The 16,571-nt window shown below is 48.7% G+C and overlaps 1 protein-coding gene across 8 annotated transcripts in view; it reads right to left on the minus strand.

The window, feature by feature from the left end:
* Positions 1-16,571, minus strand: part of marchf8 (membrane-associated ring finger (C3HC4) 8) — a 66,691-nt gene that overhangs the window by 37,387 nt on the left and 12,733 nt on the right. For 7 of the 8 annotated variants that reach the window (XM_076018534.1, XM_076018536.1, XM_076018533.1 and 4 more), the window contains one exon: positions 15,210-15,405. In XM_076018534.1, coding sequence (XP_075874649.1) covers positions 15,210-15,311 — 102 coding nt within the window. In that variant the 5' untranslated portion in view covers positions 15,312-15,405. Of the gene's footprint in view, positions 1-15,209; positions 15,406-16,571 lie in introns of those variants that run through there. The other variant, XM_076018531.1, reaches the window with a different exon arrangement.

The raw sequence follows: 16,571 nt of genomic DNA on the forward strand, positions 1-16,571 counted from the left end.
CCTGAATGGGCCAGACGGGCCGCATCCCCGGAGAAAGGAGGCAGGCAGACCTTGATAAAGTCTTTGACGCCGTCCGTACGGGGGTTGGCGCGCGACCAGAAGCCTCTACAAGCCGGTACCAGAGGCGAGGAACCTTTATCTGCCGCCTGATGCAGCGATGATGGATGGATGATTGCAGCCTCTGTTGTCTGCCGCTCGCGCCCACCCACTCAGCACGCCATTTATTTATTTATTTTTTTTAAGCCCTCCCGCCGTTGGCTCCCCGATAAACACAGTCCACAGTGGCGGCGCTGATTTGCATTTAAAGGCTGTTCATCTTTATGCCTCACGCCTCCAATTCGACGAGCCGGGACATTTGCATTTTGAACGCCTGGAAACACCGAAATCCCCCCCCAAAAAAGCTCAAGATTTCTGCAGGGGAGGAGGGAAAAACCCAGAGAGCCGGAATGTTTGAATTTAAATGCCCTAATTGCTCGGGAGGATAAAAATATATATTCGAGCCGGATTGAACTTTAAAAAAATAAAAAATAAAAAGTTGGAGGGAACGTGGCGCATTTAGGACAAAAACTCTCTTGAGGCGCAGCAGAGATAACGAACCTTTCAAAGTGTCTCAGAGGCAAAGTTGGATGTGATTTCACCCGAGATGACACGCGGGATTAAATAAGTGTTGTCAGCCAGTTCCTGGTTCTGGCACAGAGCGCTTTTCCAACATCAAACACACCGTCTGCTCTACTGCCCCCTGCTGGCACGGCGTCGCACACGCACTCAAAGAAAACAACACAAAGCTAATTGAAAGCACCCCGGGGAGGACGATTAATTCTGACGGTTGCATTTACTAATTCTGGTGATTTCAATTTAACTGAAAAAAATCACTGTGATAGTCACAGATTTCAGATCGACTTGCTTTTTTTTTTTTTTTTTTTTGCTCCTAAGAAGCGTCTTCCCTTGCCAAGCCTGTTTGTTTTGGAAGGGAGGCAGAATTGCGAGAGGGCTGAGCCAAAGTTAGCAGCAGTGTTAGCCTGCAGTTCGCTGGTCTTGGAGCCGCTCAGATCTCAACATAACGGGGAGGCTGCCGGAGGCGAGTCAACTGTTCGGCTGCGTCTAGAAATAAACTGTGCTGTGTTTCATAGACGGCTGCTATTCCAGGTCGGTCTCCACAGAAATGTGGCTGTCAACATTCACTTACAAGTCCCATGCTATACCCATTTTCAGATCATTAGTTCTAATCTCAAGGAGCTTCCTATCATAAATAATTAAAAAAATCACAAGAAACAGCATATTTAGCCCTCCGTTTACAGCCTTGTGAAAAAAAAAATGCTTTGTTCATGGCTGCAGTGGCTTCCATTGACCTGGGAGCGTGGGTGTCAGCACCCTTTATGACATCACCGTGGGCTTTCTGGGGAGTGCGTGATGTAGAAACTGTTGTTAAGCTACTGTCAGAGAAGTCAATTTTGCAGAACCTGACTGCAAACCACCGTTCCCAGCACCTGCAGCACAACCCAGGCGTCAGCTGCAAAATCTCACCGTGACAGTGACTTCTTTTCCACGCCGACGTGCTCACTGCTAATCGTCCCAAGCTGATCGGGATTCACTCCCGCTACGTGACAGCTGTGCAGAGCCGGAGCGTAACTTGTCTGACGTCAATCCTTTGTGACAACCAGACTGATGAGTGGTCTACGGCGGCGTAAAAATAAGCAAACAAAATAACTGCTTTAAAACCACCCCACCCCCCCACCTCCCAAACCTGTTCAAGAGTTGTTTTCCCTCCATCACACACTGCGAACATAAATAAGGGCAGGGCGTGGAGCCGAGGCTTTTTCTTTTTTTGTCCAATCTCTCCCTCACCCTCTCATGATCCACTTCACCCCTGGTGAGACGGGGCGAAGCGGACAGAGAGATGGCAGGAGGCGAGCCCGGAGCAGCACACTGCATTTTGCACTGTGAAGGTCTGTGAAGTGATAAGCATGAGGTAGAATATGTCATCGCCGCCAGCTGACCCCACACACTGGAGGGTTTTTCTCTCTTCTCCTGCTTCTGCTATTTCATCCTCCTCACATCTCCCTCCTCTCAAGCCTTCCCCTCCATCCACATCTTGCTTCTGAAGCCCGCAGTCCAATATCTGTCGGATAAGATCGGCAACAGTTTACATCTAGCTTGTAACGAGCAAATTTGCTTCTGAAAAGAAACAGACAAAAAAGAAAAATCATCGGCCCATTGCCGGGAAACAGCAGCACTCCAGGGTGTGTGTTGGATGTTTTTTGGCAGGTTTCATAGGCTGTCTTTGACTTATTACCAAAATAAAATGTAAAATGTCCCTCAATCATTACCCTTCCTTTATCCACATCCTCTATCATCTATCACAGGCATGGGCAAACTACTGTCTGGGGGCCATATGCAGCCTATTAAGCTTTTAAATTCAGCCCGCTGAACTTGAAGAAATCATATTAAGTAAGTCATAAAATAGCTGTATTTCATCCATTTCTTGCAGAGTTTTAAGTGTTATTTAAATAAAGAGCTAAATATAATGGGGCTTCAAAGACATATTTTGTTGTAATGATTTTGTTCATTTTCAACAGACATTGAAGCACAAGTTTGATACACATCCCATGAGGTGGGCCACCAAAACACTCCATCCATCTGCTCCAGGTCCGGCCCACCTGTCAAACTTTAGAACCCATTGCGGCTGACGAGTCAAAAAGTTTGCAACTCCCTGATCTATCAACATCATCCATCCATCCTTCCATCCATCCATCTATCCATCCACCCATAGCCCAAATACAAATAAATAAACTAATAAAAACCAACAACCTGCATCCTGTATAAACACAACCTTCTCGCTGTTACTTGTCTTGAAGTATCTATTATCTGCGCAGCCCGAGCTTCCTATCGACACACACCTGCCCCGCAGCTTTGGACAAAAACACAATTGTTCTCGCAGAGGGAGCAGATGGTGGATGCCTCCCTGATGGAACCTTTAAGGCTTTCAGAACACTTCTCTCTCTCTCTCGCTCTCTCGCTCCCCCCCCCCCCCCCCCCCACCCCCTCCCCTCTTGTCGCTCTTTACGCCTCATTCATTTTCGTCCTACTCAGGGTATTTAAAAAAAAAAATGGCCAAAAAAGAAGCAATTTCAGCTGCCATTTCCTTGAAGTGTACAGCTGTGTGCTGACCCTGCAAACTCCTTGTGTCAGGTGTGAGTCACTGGTGGGTGCTGAAGTCGACAACACCACACACAGTGATGGCTTTTAATACTCAGACTGTGTGTCAAGTGAAGATAACTACAAAAAAACACACGCCAAAAACGGATTATCAGCGTATCGCACTAATTCACTCCCCGTTAATTAACTGTTTCCAATTAGCTTAGTTGCACTGTAAGTTTTCAGAGGAACAAGCATCCACTTAGGAGTTATAATTACAAGGGGCCGAGCCAACAAACCAGCAAATGACAGAAAAAAAAAAAAGACGAGCTGTTGATAAAAGCCCCTCTGTAACAGTCTCTCCGCCAGAGCCTCTTTTTCTGCAGCCGCAATTTTGGGTTGTTTGCTGAGAGCTGTAATTCAGCTCCCTGGGAGATCGGCGGCGGCGGCGGCTACATACGTTTTGTATTCATGTAAAGTGCTCGGAGTGGTCAATGGGAGCGGCGTATCACATGGTCCTCAATCAGCCACTAATAGACCCTCGCCATTCTCCTCGTCCCCTCTTTGGGCACGCAACTGCCTGTCGTACCGTGGAAGCCTCGGCTTTCAGCCCTGTAGAAGGGTTTTGTTTCCCCGGGTGTGTGTGTGTGTCCAGGTTGGATTACACACACACACACAGCACACTCTGCATTAGCCATCGACAGACTTTCAGTGGAGGTGTTTTTTCTCCACCGACCTCAAAAATGTAAATTACTCAGAGAAAAACCTGCAAATAGAAATGCAGATTTAAAAAAAAAAAAATGCTCTCACATATAACATAAAAAAAGGGTTTTACACCCACATGAGGAGATGATGGCGTGTCATGTCATTTTTCAAGTCTTGCTGCAAAACTCCAGCAGAAACTTTCTTTTTTTCCTCCTCCATCACAGGCCACACTGTGTGTTTAGCATTCTGAAGTGGCTGCTTATGTCATGATGTAACTGGCGCCACACAAGGTCCTGGCTGCATTACATCACTTTCCAGCATAGCTCCCATAGTGTCTGCGCTGCCTTTGATAACAACGGCGACAGTGAGAGCAGGAGATACAGTGGCAATAAACTTCTAAAACACCCACCTGGCGGTGGGTGTTCAAGGATTTAGCTTTTTTTTTGTCCAACAACGCGATCGTCATTTCACAGATGCACTTTACTAATATTTTGAAAACAGGTTGTTTTCTGTGCAAACCTGTAATGAGACCGGCTGACGCAACCCCGCAGGGCAATCACAAAGTTGAGACTTTGGGATTTTAAAACAATGTTTTAAAGGCTAAGTGTGTAATATTTGGAGATTTTCAAGAGGAAACAGGAAGTGGTTACATTTCAGATTGCAGCGCTCTTTCACTTCAGTCCTCTCAGGATCCAAACCCTCCCTCTCCCGAGCTTGCTAGTGAACTACGGTGGCCTGCGAGCACAAACCTGGATACCTCGTCCGACCTTATTCTTCGTTGGTTTACTTGAGGACGCACCCTGAATATGAAACGCGCAGTCAGGCAGGCTGGATTGTCCACACCGGGCTTCCTTAGAAATACAGGTACAAGATTGCAGTGAACTGGGAGCAAGACTCTTCTCCCAGCCATTTGCTGAAATACATATAAGAACTGTTCTAAGGGTAGGAAAACCAAATCATTTGTTATTATACTGTGAGTATCCACTCTTACGGCTGTTTTTATGGGGCTGTACGTTAAGCTTTTACCAATATGAAAATAATAAATGAAGCCACATTTTACACCCAGGACCTTTAAAGTGATGCACCTTGAAATGTGCCTCTTGTGACAACTGAATCTTTAAAAAAAATAAAATAAATAAAGAGAGAAAGATGCAAGCGCACGAGGCAGCAGCTGAACGGCCCCCGGAACGCCTCAAATCGCGTCTCGTCGTTTCAAAACAGGCTGCAGCTCCCGGAGGTATGAAGGAGGCGGCGGGGCCTCCGCGCTTTCACACGACCTGACTGAAAGTCTGGCACGGAAAGTAGAGAAACCTCCAGCTTCCGGTTGCCGTTGCCGCACTGATGCGCGTTTGCAGACGGCGACCACAACAGCACACGACACCTGCGTGTGACAACACACAGGCGTCTTCTTCTCCCCACCACAGTTCAGGCTGCTCTTGCAACACGCTTGATCCCTGCGTGCGTCCGGACGGCGGGCGAGGCATCGCCCCTCCGAGCGCTCCGCTGACCCCAACACGCTTTTCTTTAGAAGTGGCGAAGTGGGGCGACGCGGCGCGCGACCCACTCGAGGAGGGAAAAAAAGGAGCGAGTGCAGGGGTAGAAATATGGAAGCGAGCCTCCGACTGCGTCTACACACCGCCGACACGGCGCTTCCCTCCGTCTCCGCTCTGTTTCTACGGCAACGCTCCCCACACCTTCCCTTCCCCTCCCTTTCATTCCCCCCTGCGTTGTTTACAGCCGCCCGCATTCGCGCTCCACGCTCACCTCGCCCTTTAACTCACTCACCTGGACGCAGCGCTCACTCGCTCGACGGGGGTTGAGGGTCGGCGGCGAGGCCTCGTTCGTCAGCGTCGGCGGCGAGCGGCGGAGGACCTCGTTAAGGGAGCAGAGACGGCGGCCCTTCGACGTGGCCCGCAGCAACAAAAAAAACAAGTTCAAGGGGTTGAGAGCGGCTTATTACTCCCTCCATCGAGTTTATAGCTCGTCTCCCTGGTCTGAAGCTTGTTCCGAGGCTGCTTATTGGAGTTCGTACACATGGGCGGGCGGGCGAGCAAGCAACGGCCTTTAACACAGACTCACGCTGCAATAACAATCAGTTGCGGTTGGAATCGCTGCGCTCGAACGCCCCCTCCTCACCGCCACAGCCTTCCCACATAATGCGGATCTTCGGAAAAATAGCGTATTTAGCCCTCCGTTTGCAGCCTCCTGCTAAAAGTGACATTTTGTTTTTAGCTTTCAAAATAAGGGAGGTGACAGAGGAACAAGGAGGAGCTGCAGCCAACCTGGTCTGGCCTCAGTCTGCATCAGCGCCCTTTGTGATGTCATAAAAGGATGCACTCGATGTGAAAAGTTGAGAAGACTTCTCTCACCTCTGGTGAGTCGAGTTGGCAGGCGGGTTACAGACACAGATTGTTAGAATGCCGCACAAAAAAAGCTTGTGAATGTGTTGCGCTCGACTAACGAGCCTCATAAGAAGCAAAGGGAGGGACTTGGTGGAGACAGACTGCAGGATATTGAATTGTGCACAATAACAACATCTGGCAGCCCACTGCATGATTTATGTGTGTGAGGAGCGCTGCCTGGCTGCCTCCCGACTTCTTATCGCCGTCTGGTCAGACTGGTCTCACCGTCAGTGAGTGACTCACTGATTCTAAATTGACTGCAACTTTTTTTTTTGTTTGTTTTTTTTTGTCATATACATTTAAAGTTTTTTTTTTAATTTGTTGTTATTTAGAAACTAATCAGAATACTGATAAAATCAAGATACTGAACTTTTCTCTGGTTGTTTGTTACTGATCTGAAATTGTTGTATTTCATTTACATGCATGCTGATAGCTTTGTTTGTCAGTGGAACGCCGACCTGCTCCTGAATTATCAGCTTAACAGCATAACAGCACTTGAGCTGTATGAATGTACGTGCCATGTTCACCTCTTGCAGTGTACGGTCACATTTTTCCGGTGTAGCAATTTAATCAGAGCACAATTATCATTATCACGTCCGTCTAAATTGAAATGATATGCGTAAAAAGAGAAGGTTTCCAGATCGGATCCCCTGCAGTCTGCCGGTCTGTCTGTCTGTCTGTCCTGGCAGCCAGCTTATCCTCCAAGTCACAGCCTGGGGTGGCGACTGTTTCCACCGCCGGGTCACTCGCGGTAATGTTTGTAAAGTGGAGCAGCGCTTGGGCGCCAATTTATTATTTTCCGTGACAGAAACACTGCGACACAACTGGGATATTCTGCCGCTCCTCGCAGCGCTTGGCAAGCAGCCGCTTCGGAAAGTCTCGCTAATGTCACCCGCATTTGTTTATGTCGAGGGGATTAGGTGCAGAATTTATGGGGTGAAAAATGCCGCTGTTTTCTCTCTTCATTTAGTTTGATGGCGCTTGTGAAAACCTCAGCGGGCGACTATTAATCATAGGACACATCCACATTCTTGTCGCTCATCCAGCCCAAAGATGTTACAAAAAAAAAAAAGCAAAAAAAAAAAAAAAAAAAGAACTGCTCCAAAACCTCAGACGATAACAGACACTGAATCATCAACAGTTGGGTGCCTCAGAGCGGCTTTATGGCGCATAAAAGCACATTAGATCTTCTCTGGTCTTGCACTGTGGCGGAATGACAATGAAGGCAGCTCAAGTACTTTCTTCACATAAGTTGAGAAAAAGAAGAAAAAAAAGAAAAGAAAAGTCTGTAATCCAACCAGCCGTGCAGCTTCTGCACGTCTGCCTTCCAGACAGCAAGGAGACGAGAGTTCGCGGCATGGCCACAATAGCGAATCCATAGACGGAGAGATTAACCGCACTAATCTTCCTCTGGATAACAGCGTGAGTGGATGATGGAGGGCGAGGAGCGAGAGGAGGTGGTGAGAGATGTAGGAGGGGAGGTTGGAGGAGGACAGATCACGCTCGCTCGCAACGGGGGTTGAATGAAAAAGGAGGACGAGGCAGCGGCGAGAAGAAAAGGTTCCTGCAGGATTTTAGGATTTTCGGCAAAACAAACGAGCCGTCGTCTTCTCTCTTTTAAACTGAGCGCAGGACCAAGAGCCGCCCACTGCATTGGAGCAAAGGTGGGGGCAGCCCGTTCACACCATCATTACACAAATGGGCTGCGCGACTCAACAGGAGCAGCGCAAATCACTCGGGCTGCAGAGCGGCCCAAAGCCAACTGCGGTGGAAAACCCACCTGCGAACCGCTGATGCCGGCCGGTCGCAAACAAGCGGCAAAGGCCGAGGGAAGCCGCTCGACATGTAACAGGCAATTAAAAAAGGTGTCTGCCGACGTCCCGCTGAGGACCCTCCAGTGAGCAGGAGCAAGGCTGAAGGCTGCGGCTGAGCAGCAGCAGCAGCAGCAGCAGCAGCAGCAGCAGCAGCAGCAGCAGCAGCAGGCAGATGTAGAGGGACTTTTTTTCTTTTTTCACTCTGATTTAATTTAACTTTCGTGAGTATCGGCTTCATTGAGCTGGTCGGTGTGCGAGTCCACGCTTCCGCCTCCACTCCCGTCTCGGCACCGGCGCTGAAAACCACTTTGATAATGCAAATATTAACAGAGAGGCCCCGCGTGGGACATTTAAAGGGATCTACCTGCAATAAGTTGGAAGAGAAGATGACTATAACTAAATAGCCATCATGTTTTATGTCTTTATAATAACCAATAAAATCCATAAAAAGAGAGATTATAGACTGTTTCAAAAGATTTTTTTTTGAATCCTACTTTTTATAAAACATTCAATTAACATGAATCCCCAAAAAAAGTGGCATTGCTTCTATGTGGGTGTCTCCGAGTTCAGGTGCACTTTCAGGCTGAACCCATTTCTGTAGGTTAGTAGGTTAAAAGCTTTATATGGGCTGGATTATGCTATCCGCCAGCCCCCCTCCGTAATATGTAAATCGTGAGATTATTGCGTGAAAATGTGTTTTTATTCTCCCTCAGTGAGCACCCTAAAGCGGCTTATAGCGTATAGGCGCCGCGGTGTGTACTCGCTGAGCGCTTCTCGCTCGCACCCAAAGCCGCGTCTGCCTGGTGGGCGAGAGGTGTCGGAGGTGCCGGAGGGGTCAAAGGTTAATTAGCAGGCGGCACCCGCACGGAACATCTCGGTCCGGGCCGGGTGGAGGAAAGTGAGTCGAGTGCGTATCACGCAGAATATATATATATATATATATATATATATACTGTACGTATGTTGCAGAGCAACAAAGACGAGACCCCGCAACCCGTCACAGCTTCCGATCCTCCTCCAGCCTCTCGTGGTCGAGTGTAATTGCATATCTGAGAACTCGCAATCGATGGGGGGTGAGTGGGGGGAGAAAAATGAGGCGAGGAGCCTCGACGGTGGCTAATCAAAGTAAATCTCCAACAAAGTCCTTCAGTACAAGAGCGCAGGGAGGCGCTGGGAGTCGTGTCGGCTCCTGTATATTTAATTAGGCTTTTTAACACTTGAGTCTCGAGTGGCCTCACGAAGACGCCCCTCCAGTGGAACTGCACAGAGCATGTGTGTGTGTGTGTGTGTGTGTGTGTGTGTGTGTGTGTGTGCGCGCGCCGACATACATGCTGCCTGGCCAGCGGGTCCATTCATTTGATTCATACGAGATGCAGCGAGGGAAAACATTTTTGAAATTGCGAGATTCTGTTCGACACACGTCTCAGGCGGGTTAAACGCGACAGGTTGGCTCGCTGTCTCCGTTCCAGTCAAGTAGTTACTTATCAGGCGCGGGTTGTTGTTCTTTTTTCCCGCGCGCAGCACATTAACCTTGCACAGCAGTCGCATCCTTCAATCACGACAAACTCCATAAATAAGTGCTTTCAATCCGTCTTCATTTTCCCACCGATGAAGTAGCCAATATGCTTTCATTTGGCCGCGGCAGAGCCAGGAGCAAGCGGCTGCTCGCTGGACTCAAACACCCAGAGGAGGCAGAAGAATGCAGGAAGTATTTATTTCGCCTATCCGCAACTTAAAATATCCCTTTATTGCTGCTTTTCTTTTAGGAATTAGATTATATTTTTACATCAAACGTAAACATAACAACACCACCAATGGCTCTTCTTGGTTAACATTGTTTTGCTTCACTTCTGACTGGAAGTTCGGTTTCACACACTGTTACAGGGCAGCTAGCCAGGGGCCAATCAGGTGGCGATAATAGGAAACCTCAAGCAGAAGAAAAATGGCCAAAATTGGCCAAACACATTTGATTGGTCAGACTGACAGACGAGGAATTCCTCCACATTTGCTTCCCATTTACACTTTTACCATCTCTTTTGTCAGATGAATAAATCACAAGTATTCAGATGATGTGTTCTCTGGCATGAACCGGTTGAATAGAAATAAAATAATACACGACTAATAACCACATTAAATATACATTTTTCCATTTCCCCCAGTTGTCTGTCACTTCAACCTAAGCGGAGGAGTGGTTGCGATGTGTTTTCGGTCCTCAAGAGGTGCCACACGGAGGTCAAGTTGCTGACACGCAACATTCACACTTTAATCAAAAATCCCATTAGAAATCAGTCATTTAAATCCCACCCGGCGCCGCGTTATCGTCTCCCTGCAGCTCCTGCTCCTCTGAGAGCACTCGGGCTCGGCTCACGCAAACGCAGGAAGCCCTGCCAGGAGGCGCATGCGCTCCTATGCATTTAACACCGAAAGAAAGCTAGCATTTCAATAGCTGTATAATAAACCAAAAAAAAAAAAGCAGAGTTTAGTGCAAATTACAGGTTCTTACAGACAAATTGACAGCGAGTCCCTCTGTGCTCCTGAACACACCTTAAAGTTAACCACGCTAACCGAGACACGCACACACTCCCCGCCGCCGATAATTCCGCATTTCACGGCTGCTTTTTGCCCGGCTCAAGGCTTTCCGCGTGATTATCACAGCATTTTTTCATTCGCAAGCCCCGAGGCGCAGCAATCTGGAGGGGACTGATTTGGACAGTTTAGATTCAAAATGTTTGGAGAGGGTTGCGTAGCCTCGGGGCGCAAACATATTTTAGGGGATGTTTGGTGAAAAAAGCGTTTGGCGAACTTAATCCAACAGTGTTTTGTTGGGGAGGGAGGGAATTTCTTCAGATAAACTGGACCAGCCGGCTTTTTGTTTTTGTCCTTTTCGTCATCATCATTTCGGAGGGGTTTATTATCTCGAAATGTTTCCTTAAATTATTAAAGATGGAGACGAGTTCGGCGCCAGTTCAGCCTCCGGGGCCGTTTCAACTTTTTCGTCTCGTCAGCGCGCGGGCGGGAGCTTCTACCGGGCCACCGAGCGGCGGGAAGAGTCGGGGGCAGGGGGTTTCGTCCGATCTTCACTCTGACAGGTGCTTAGCGAAGCGCAAAAGACGAATAAACGCGACGACACGCGACATCGGAGGTCTTGGTGTCAAGCGTCGTGCCGCTCGGTGGGCGGCCGAGCAGCCAAAGAGACGTAGCGGCTAAATATAACATCCGAGCGGCCGGGGGGTACGTGGGCGCCGGCGCGGAGGCGTGAATGTGAGAGCGAAAGCTTCAGCCGCCGTTACTGTAAAAAAAACACCTGCGGGTGACACTGCAAGACGAGGTTAAAGTGGTCCGACGAAACAACCAAAACAAACAAACGACGGCTCAATATGCACTTCCTGGACGAGCGCCACACTCTCGCTCTCCCTCTCTCTCTCCGTACCTGCTGGAGCGAGCAGCAGCAGCTTATACTGTATTGTCAACTCATGCATAATCCATCCGCCGCGTTGCCTTATCAAAGAGCCCCAGGCTGTAAAACGAAGCCGAGCGTATTATTTCCGAGGCTGTCGGGGAACTTTTGCCTCTGTTCTTCCCCCTTGAAATAATAACAACAGTAATAATGACAATAATAATGAATTTAAAGCTTTTTGATGTTGTTCTGCTTATTCTGCTACCTCGAAACCTCAATTTATCCGCACCAACGGGGGATTTTTATTTTTTTTAAACTGAGTTTTGGTGCACGACCCCGGAGAATCCACCGCGCGCCATTTCCCCCGAAGAGGATTTCCAAGAAGGCAAATGAACTGCACAGGGAGGGTGGGGGTTGGGGGGTGTTTGGATGGGGGCGGGGGGGTGGGGGTGAGGCGGCATCGCTTAAATGTGCTGCTCTTTAAAAGGGAGCAGCTGACTGATTTAGAATTTTAACTAGAGGAAAGTTCTAAAAAGACCAGTTGTGCTGTCAGAGGGGAGCAGATGGGCCTTTGCTCTGTGCCTGAACACACACACACACGCACGCACGCACGCACACACACACACACACACACACACACACACACACACACACACACACACACACACACACACACACACACACACACACACACACACACACACACACACACCCCCCTGGAGGTGATCAGCATGCAGGGGAAACGCTCCCCGTTTCTCCTCCTCTCTTCATTTTTCCCCCGCTGCCCCGCTGCCGGCTCCTCGGGGACGACGGAAGCCGCTGCTGTTTATCCACTTGCACCTCCGGGTGACACAAGAGGAAAAAAAAAAAACAAACCCACAGAGGCCCAGGCAGCAGTGATCAGACAGAAGGAGCGAGCTGAGACGTGACGTGACTCACGGTTTTTTGTGTTTACCGTTTGGCCCCTTTGGTCTTTTTCTTTCAATTTGCTCTTGTTTTAGCGTTTTCGCCGCCGCGTTTGGCACTTGGGGGCCACCGTACATTCTCAATAAGCCGACGGACGGGCAGACGGAGCCGCGCACAAATCCACTGGATTTATTTCACACGCGCAGCTGGGGGAACGCCTGGACAGGAGAGGGGCCCCTTCAGACCAAACAAATAAAAAGAACTGTCACGATCAAAACAAAACAATCCATTTCCCCCCGAACATCCGCCCAAGTTCCCCGTCGGCTGCGTCATCAGAACCGCCGCCGTGAAGTCGGCCTCATTAATGAAGTTGCTCCTGAGAGTTCTGCCAAAAGTCCGCAGATGTGCAAACTATGAGCCGTCACGTCATGCGCGCGCACGTACGGCTCGGCTGAGGAGCCGCCTCCAACGCTTCCACTCGCCCTTCTGTTGGTGAGGTAGCGTCGTCGGGTTGTCACGCCACTGCCGCTACTGCAGGAAACTTTCAAGCGTGGACTACTTCCCTGTTTTTGTCGCGCTCAACTGATTTCATTTTCTCCTGAAGGACAACAACCGCTTCGGCCCTTAAAGCGGAAAAGAAAACTAAACAGTTTCCAGCTCGTTAAGATCACGAGCTGCCTTTAAAGGTCACGACGTGCAAAACTGGGACTAATTCTGTTTGGAAGATCTTTGCATGCTTTAACAGCGGATTAAAATGAGCATTTATGCTAACTCTGGCATACTGACATTAATGCTTTTGCTGACATGTCGATTGATGTTCATTGTCCTAAGCAATTAAATAAATGAATAAATAAATAAAAGACCAAAGGCTCTAAAGATTGAACAAAACCAGTCAAGATGCACAAGTCTACAACTTTTCCTAACTTGTGGAAAAGGAAACAAAATCAATTTTGGAAGCACTTTTTTTTCTCCTCTGCCATGGCATATCGTGAGTAAAGCAGCAGATTGAAAGCAAGCTAAGACCAGGAAACAGCGAGTCAATTCTGCATAAGAACCAATCCAGACACTATATATATTTATAGTTTTTACGCTCGAATTGTGTGCAGCAGCAAGGAATAAAACCCGGTGCCATGTGCAGCCCCTTCAGAACACCTGTGCCGAGCGACGCACTCAGTGTCTGGGTTCTATTGTCGTCTAATGAGGCCGAGGAGAAAGGGCACACATATTGTCTTAGCACCTCGCTTTGTTCCGGCACTGAACGAGACAAGAAAAAAAAAAGAAAAAAGAAAAAAAAAAGGCAGCAGCTGAGCTCTGAGAGCCATTCACCGCCCGCCGTGTTTGACGGCGCCGGGCTGGAGACTCACCGAGGGAGAACAAGGAGCAGCACGTGAACACGGGAGTCTTTCCAAGAGACGCTGAGACGCCCCTCGATTGCAACCGACAAGCCTGAAGAGCGACAACCGCGGGTTTTTGCCCTAATTTGCTAAAGCCGGGAGAATTTTCCTGAGCAGGAAGACTTTCTGATGTGCAAATGCCGCCAACCAGGACAGATTGCGCGAGTCCTCCCTCCATTTTGGCAGACACAAACACACACGCAGCCCCAATTTATGTGAAAGCTGTCGCTCCACCACCAAAAACTTCAACAACAAACAACATCTCATTTTTACGACGTTTGGAAACAGGTGTCACAGAACAAACGACAATGAATCTGTATTTTAGTGCATCTTCAGGGTCCAACAGCGAAACCGAGACAACAAGTAAATAAATAAATAACATAAACCCCAAAGCTCCGAAAAAGCAGCGGATCTCGGCAGCGCGGAAATTGTTTGTGCGCGAGCGACAAGTAATGCAGAGTGAGCGCGGCTGTGACTGACACCGCTGGCATTAAAAGAATAGCATTTGCATTGTTCCGCCGCAAATGAATCCAGGAGACCCGAGGCGGCATCACATTTACAAGGTTCTTTTTATTCTTTTATTTTTTTTAGCCCTCTACTATGAAAATTATTAAACATCGGCTCGCAGCAGCAAGACGCGCGCGCGCGCGCGCACACACACACACACACACACACACACACACACACACACACACACACACACACACACACACACACACACACACACACACACACACACACACACACACACACAAAGTGCAGTGTGAGGGCCTGACACGGCGTCTGGCCTTCCTCCCACAGTGCACGGCCCCTCGCTCGGATACAACTTCCTCCTCCAGCTCTCTATGGAAACCATTAATTCACCATTAACTCCAGCGAGCCGCTAAAAGCGTTTCTGCCTTCGAATGCGGCTAGTTCGTTTACGAGTCGCTCTCCTCTCATGCGGTGAAACGGCCGGTGCGTCACGTGACGCCGCCGGCTTTGTTTGTTTAATGTCGTCAGGAGCGATTTGAGACGCAGAAAAGCGGAAATCAAAACAGAAACACGAGACCTTAGCCGTCACTCCGAGGCTCCCAAGCTCTCCAGGGCCTTTTACACTAGAGGGTGGTTACCTGAACTGTGTCCCACCGTCAACTGGCCTCAAGCAGATATTAAAAAAAAAAAACTGATTTTTTTAAAAATATTTTGCAGGTTGGATGGAATTCAGGGCAACTTTCCGTGAAAATGTATTGCAAAAATAACCACATTCTCTCTGCAGTTGTCTTTGTGATCTACTTGACGATGCCTCAACACCACCAGTGTGAGTGAATCTTAGAGGCTGAACTCACAGTGACAACTACTGCCTGACGCAAACCCAGAGCTCCAACTCCAAACCGTGTTGTTCTCAGTTCCGCTTCAGACTTAACGAGGTCTTGTTTCAAGTTTCTGTACGTCGACTTCGCAGCCCCGCACGTACCTGCTTGTCCTTGTCCTTGTCCTTGGCTTTCCCGCCGCCCGACACCCGCGACGAGGTGACATCGCGGGGGATGACAGAGATCTGGTGCAGTGGCATGTTCATCCCAGCGGAGGGCAAAGCGGGGACGCTCACACACGCACTTCCTGTCCAGCTGCCAGAGCAAAGGGCATGATGGTCCCGGCTGAGGCTCTTCTCCCTGCAGGCGACACGGAGATCAGCCACAGGCTCAGAAATAAGGCAGTACAACCACACAGTGTGACAGAGTAAAGAAGAAGAGGAAGAGGAGGCATTTTATCAGAGAGTGAAAATCAATGTTCCGTTTGTTTGTTTGTTTGTTTGTTGTTTTTTACATAAATGCAAATTTCTGCTGGTCACTCTGGCTCCAACAATGCAGGTCGATTTTTGGGGGGGAATGAAACAACAAAATGAGTCAATGAGTCATCATGATAAGGAAACATATTGCATGAACTTCCAAAGCTTCAAGTCAGTGAACATTAACTTAAAGACGATCTAAAAAAAAACAACTAATCAAGGCAGATGGATATAAAACTGATGACGATGACTTTCTCTCTAATGACTTGCAGGCCTCCTGCGAGTGAGTTCTTGACCCACAGAGTGATTAGCTAAAGCTTTACAGGAGCGTTTTACAGGACAGAAAACCAAAGCCGAGCTGCAGACTACAGTTTGTTTTTCCACAGAGCACTTAATGGGGGCCGAGCATGAAAAAACAGGTTCGACATTAAAATTAACGCCTTGGAAATACCAGGCGAACGACTGGAGGCAACATTAGGATGCCGGTGGCAGAGACCACCAAGCAAGGTGCCACCTGTTCGTGAGGAGGCGTAACCATGGCAACCGGCGAAACCCAAAGACACCGGCAGAAGGACGGCGAACTCATCATTTAGCCCAGATTCAATTTGGTCTTCTTGTCATAAAGAAGAAAAAAAACAAACAAAAAAACAAACAAACAACAGGACACATTCACAGTGGTCCTGGTTGAGACCTCCGGGGCCTGGAGTCCCCGACAAAGGAAGGCGCTGGCCGTCCAACTGCGGCAGACTCGGACTTGGTGGAGCTACAGCCGTTACACAACGACTGTTTACATATGGCTCCATTTGAACTTCTGCTAATGCTGCCATCTGCACTGCCACCGCACGCAATTAAGCTTTAGCTCCTTCATACCAACAGGCTCTGGGCGTGTGTGTGCACACACCACCCCTTCCCCCCTTCCCCCCTTCCCTCCCCCCTATGCGAAATCCTCAAGCTCTGCCGCATGAAAATGACAGGATTAAGAAGCCAAAAAGCAAACAGACAGATGGGAGGTCAGTGAAAACGACAGTAATCACAAACCAAGCGTCGTCA

Source organism: Nelusetta ayraudi, unplaced genomic scaffold (genome assembly GCF_046127955.1).
Source record: "Nelusetta ayraudi isolate G7.1 ecotype Tasmania unplaced genomic scaffold, CSIRO-AGI_Nayr_v1 ptg000008l, whole genome shotgun sequence".
Lineage (NCBI taxonomy): Eukaryota > Metazoa > Chordata > Actinopteri > Tetraodontiformes > Monacanthidae > Nelusetta > Nelusetta ayraudi.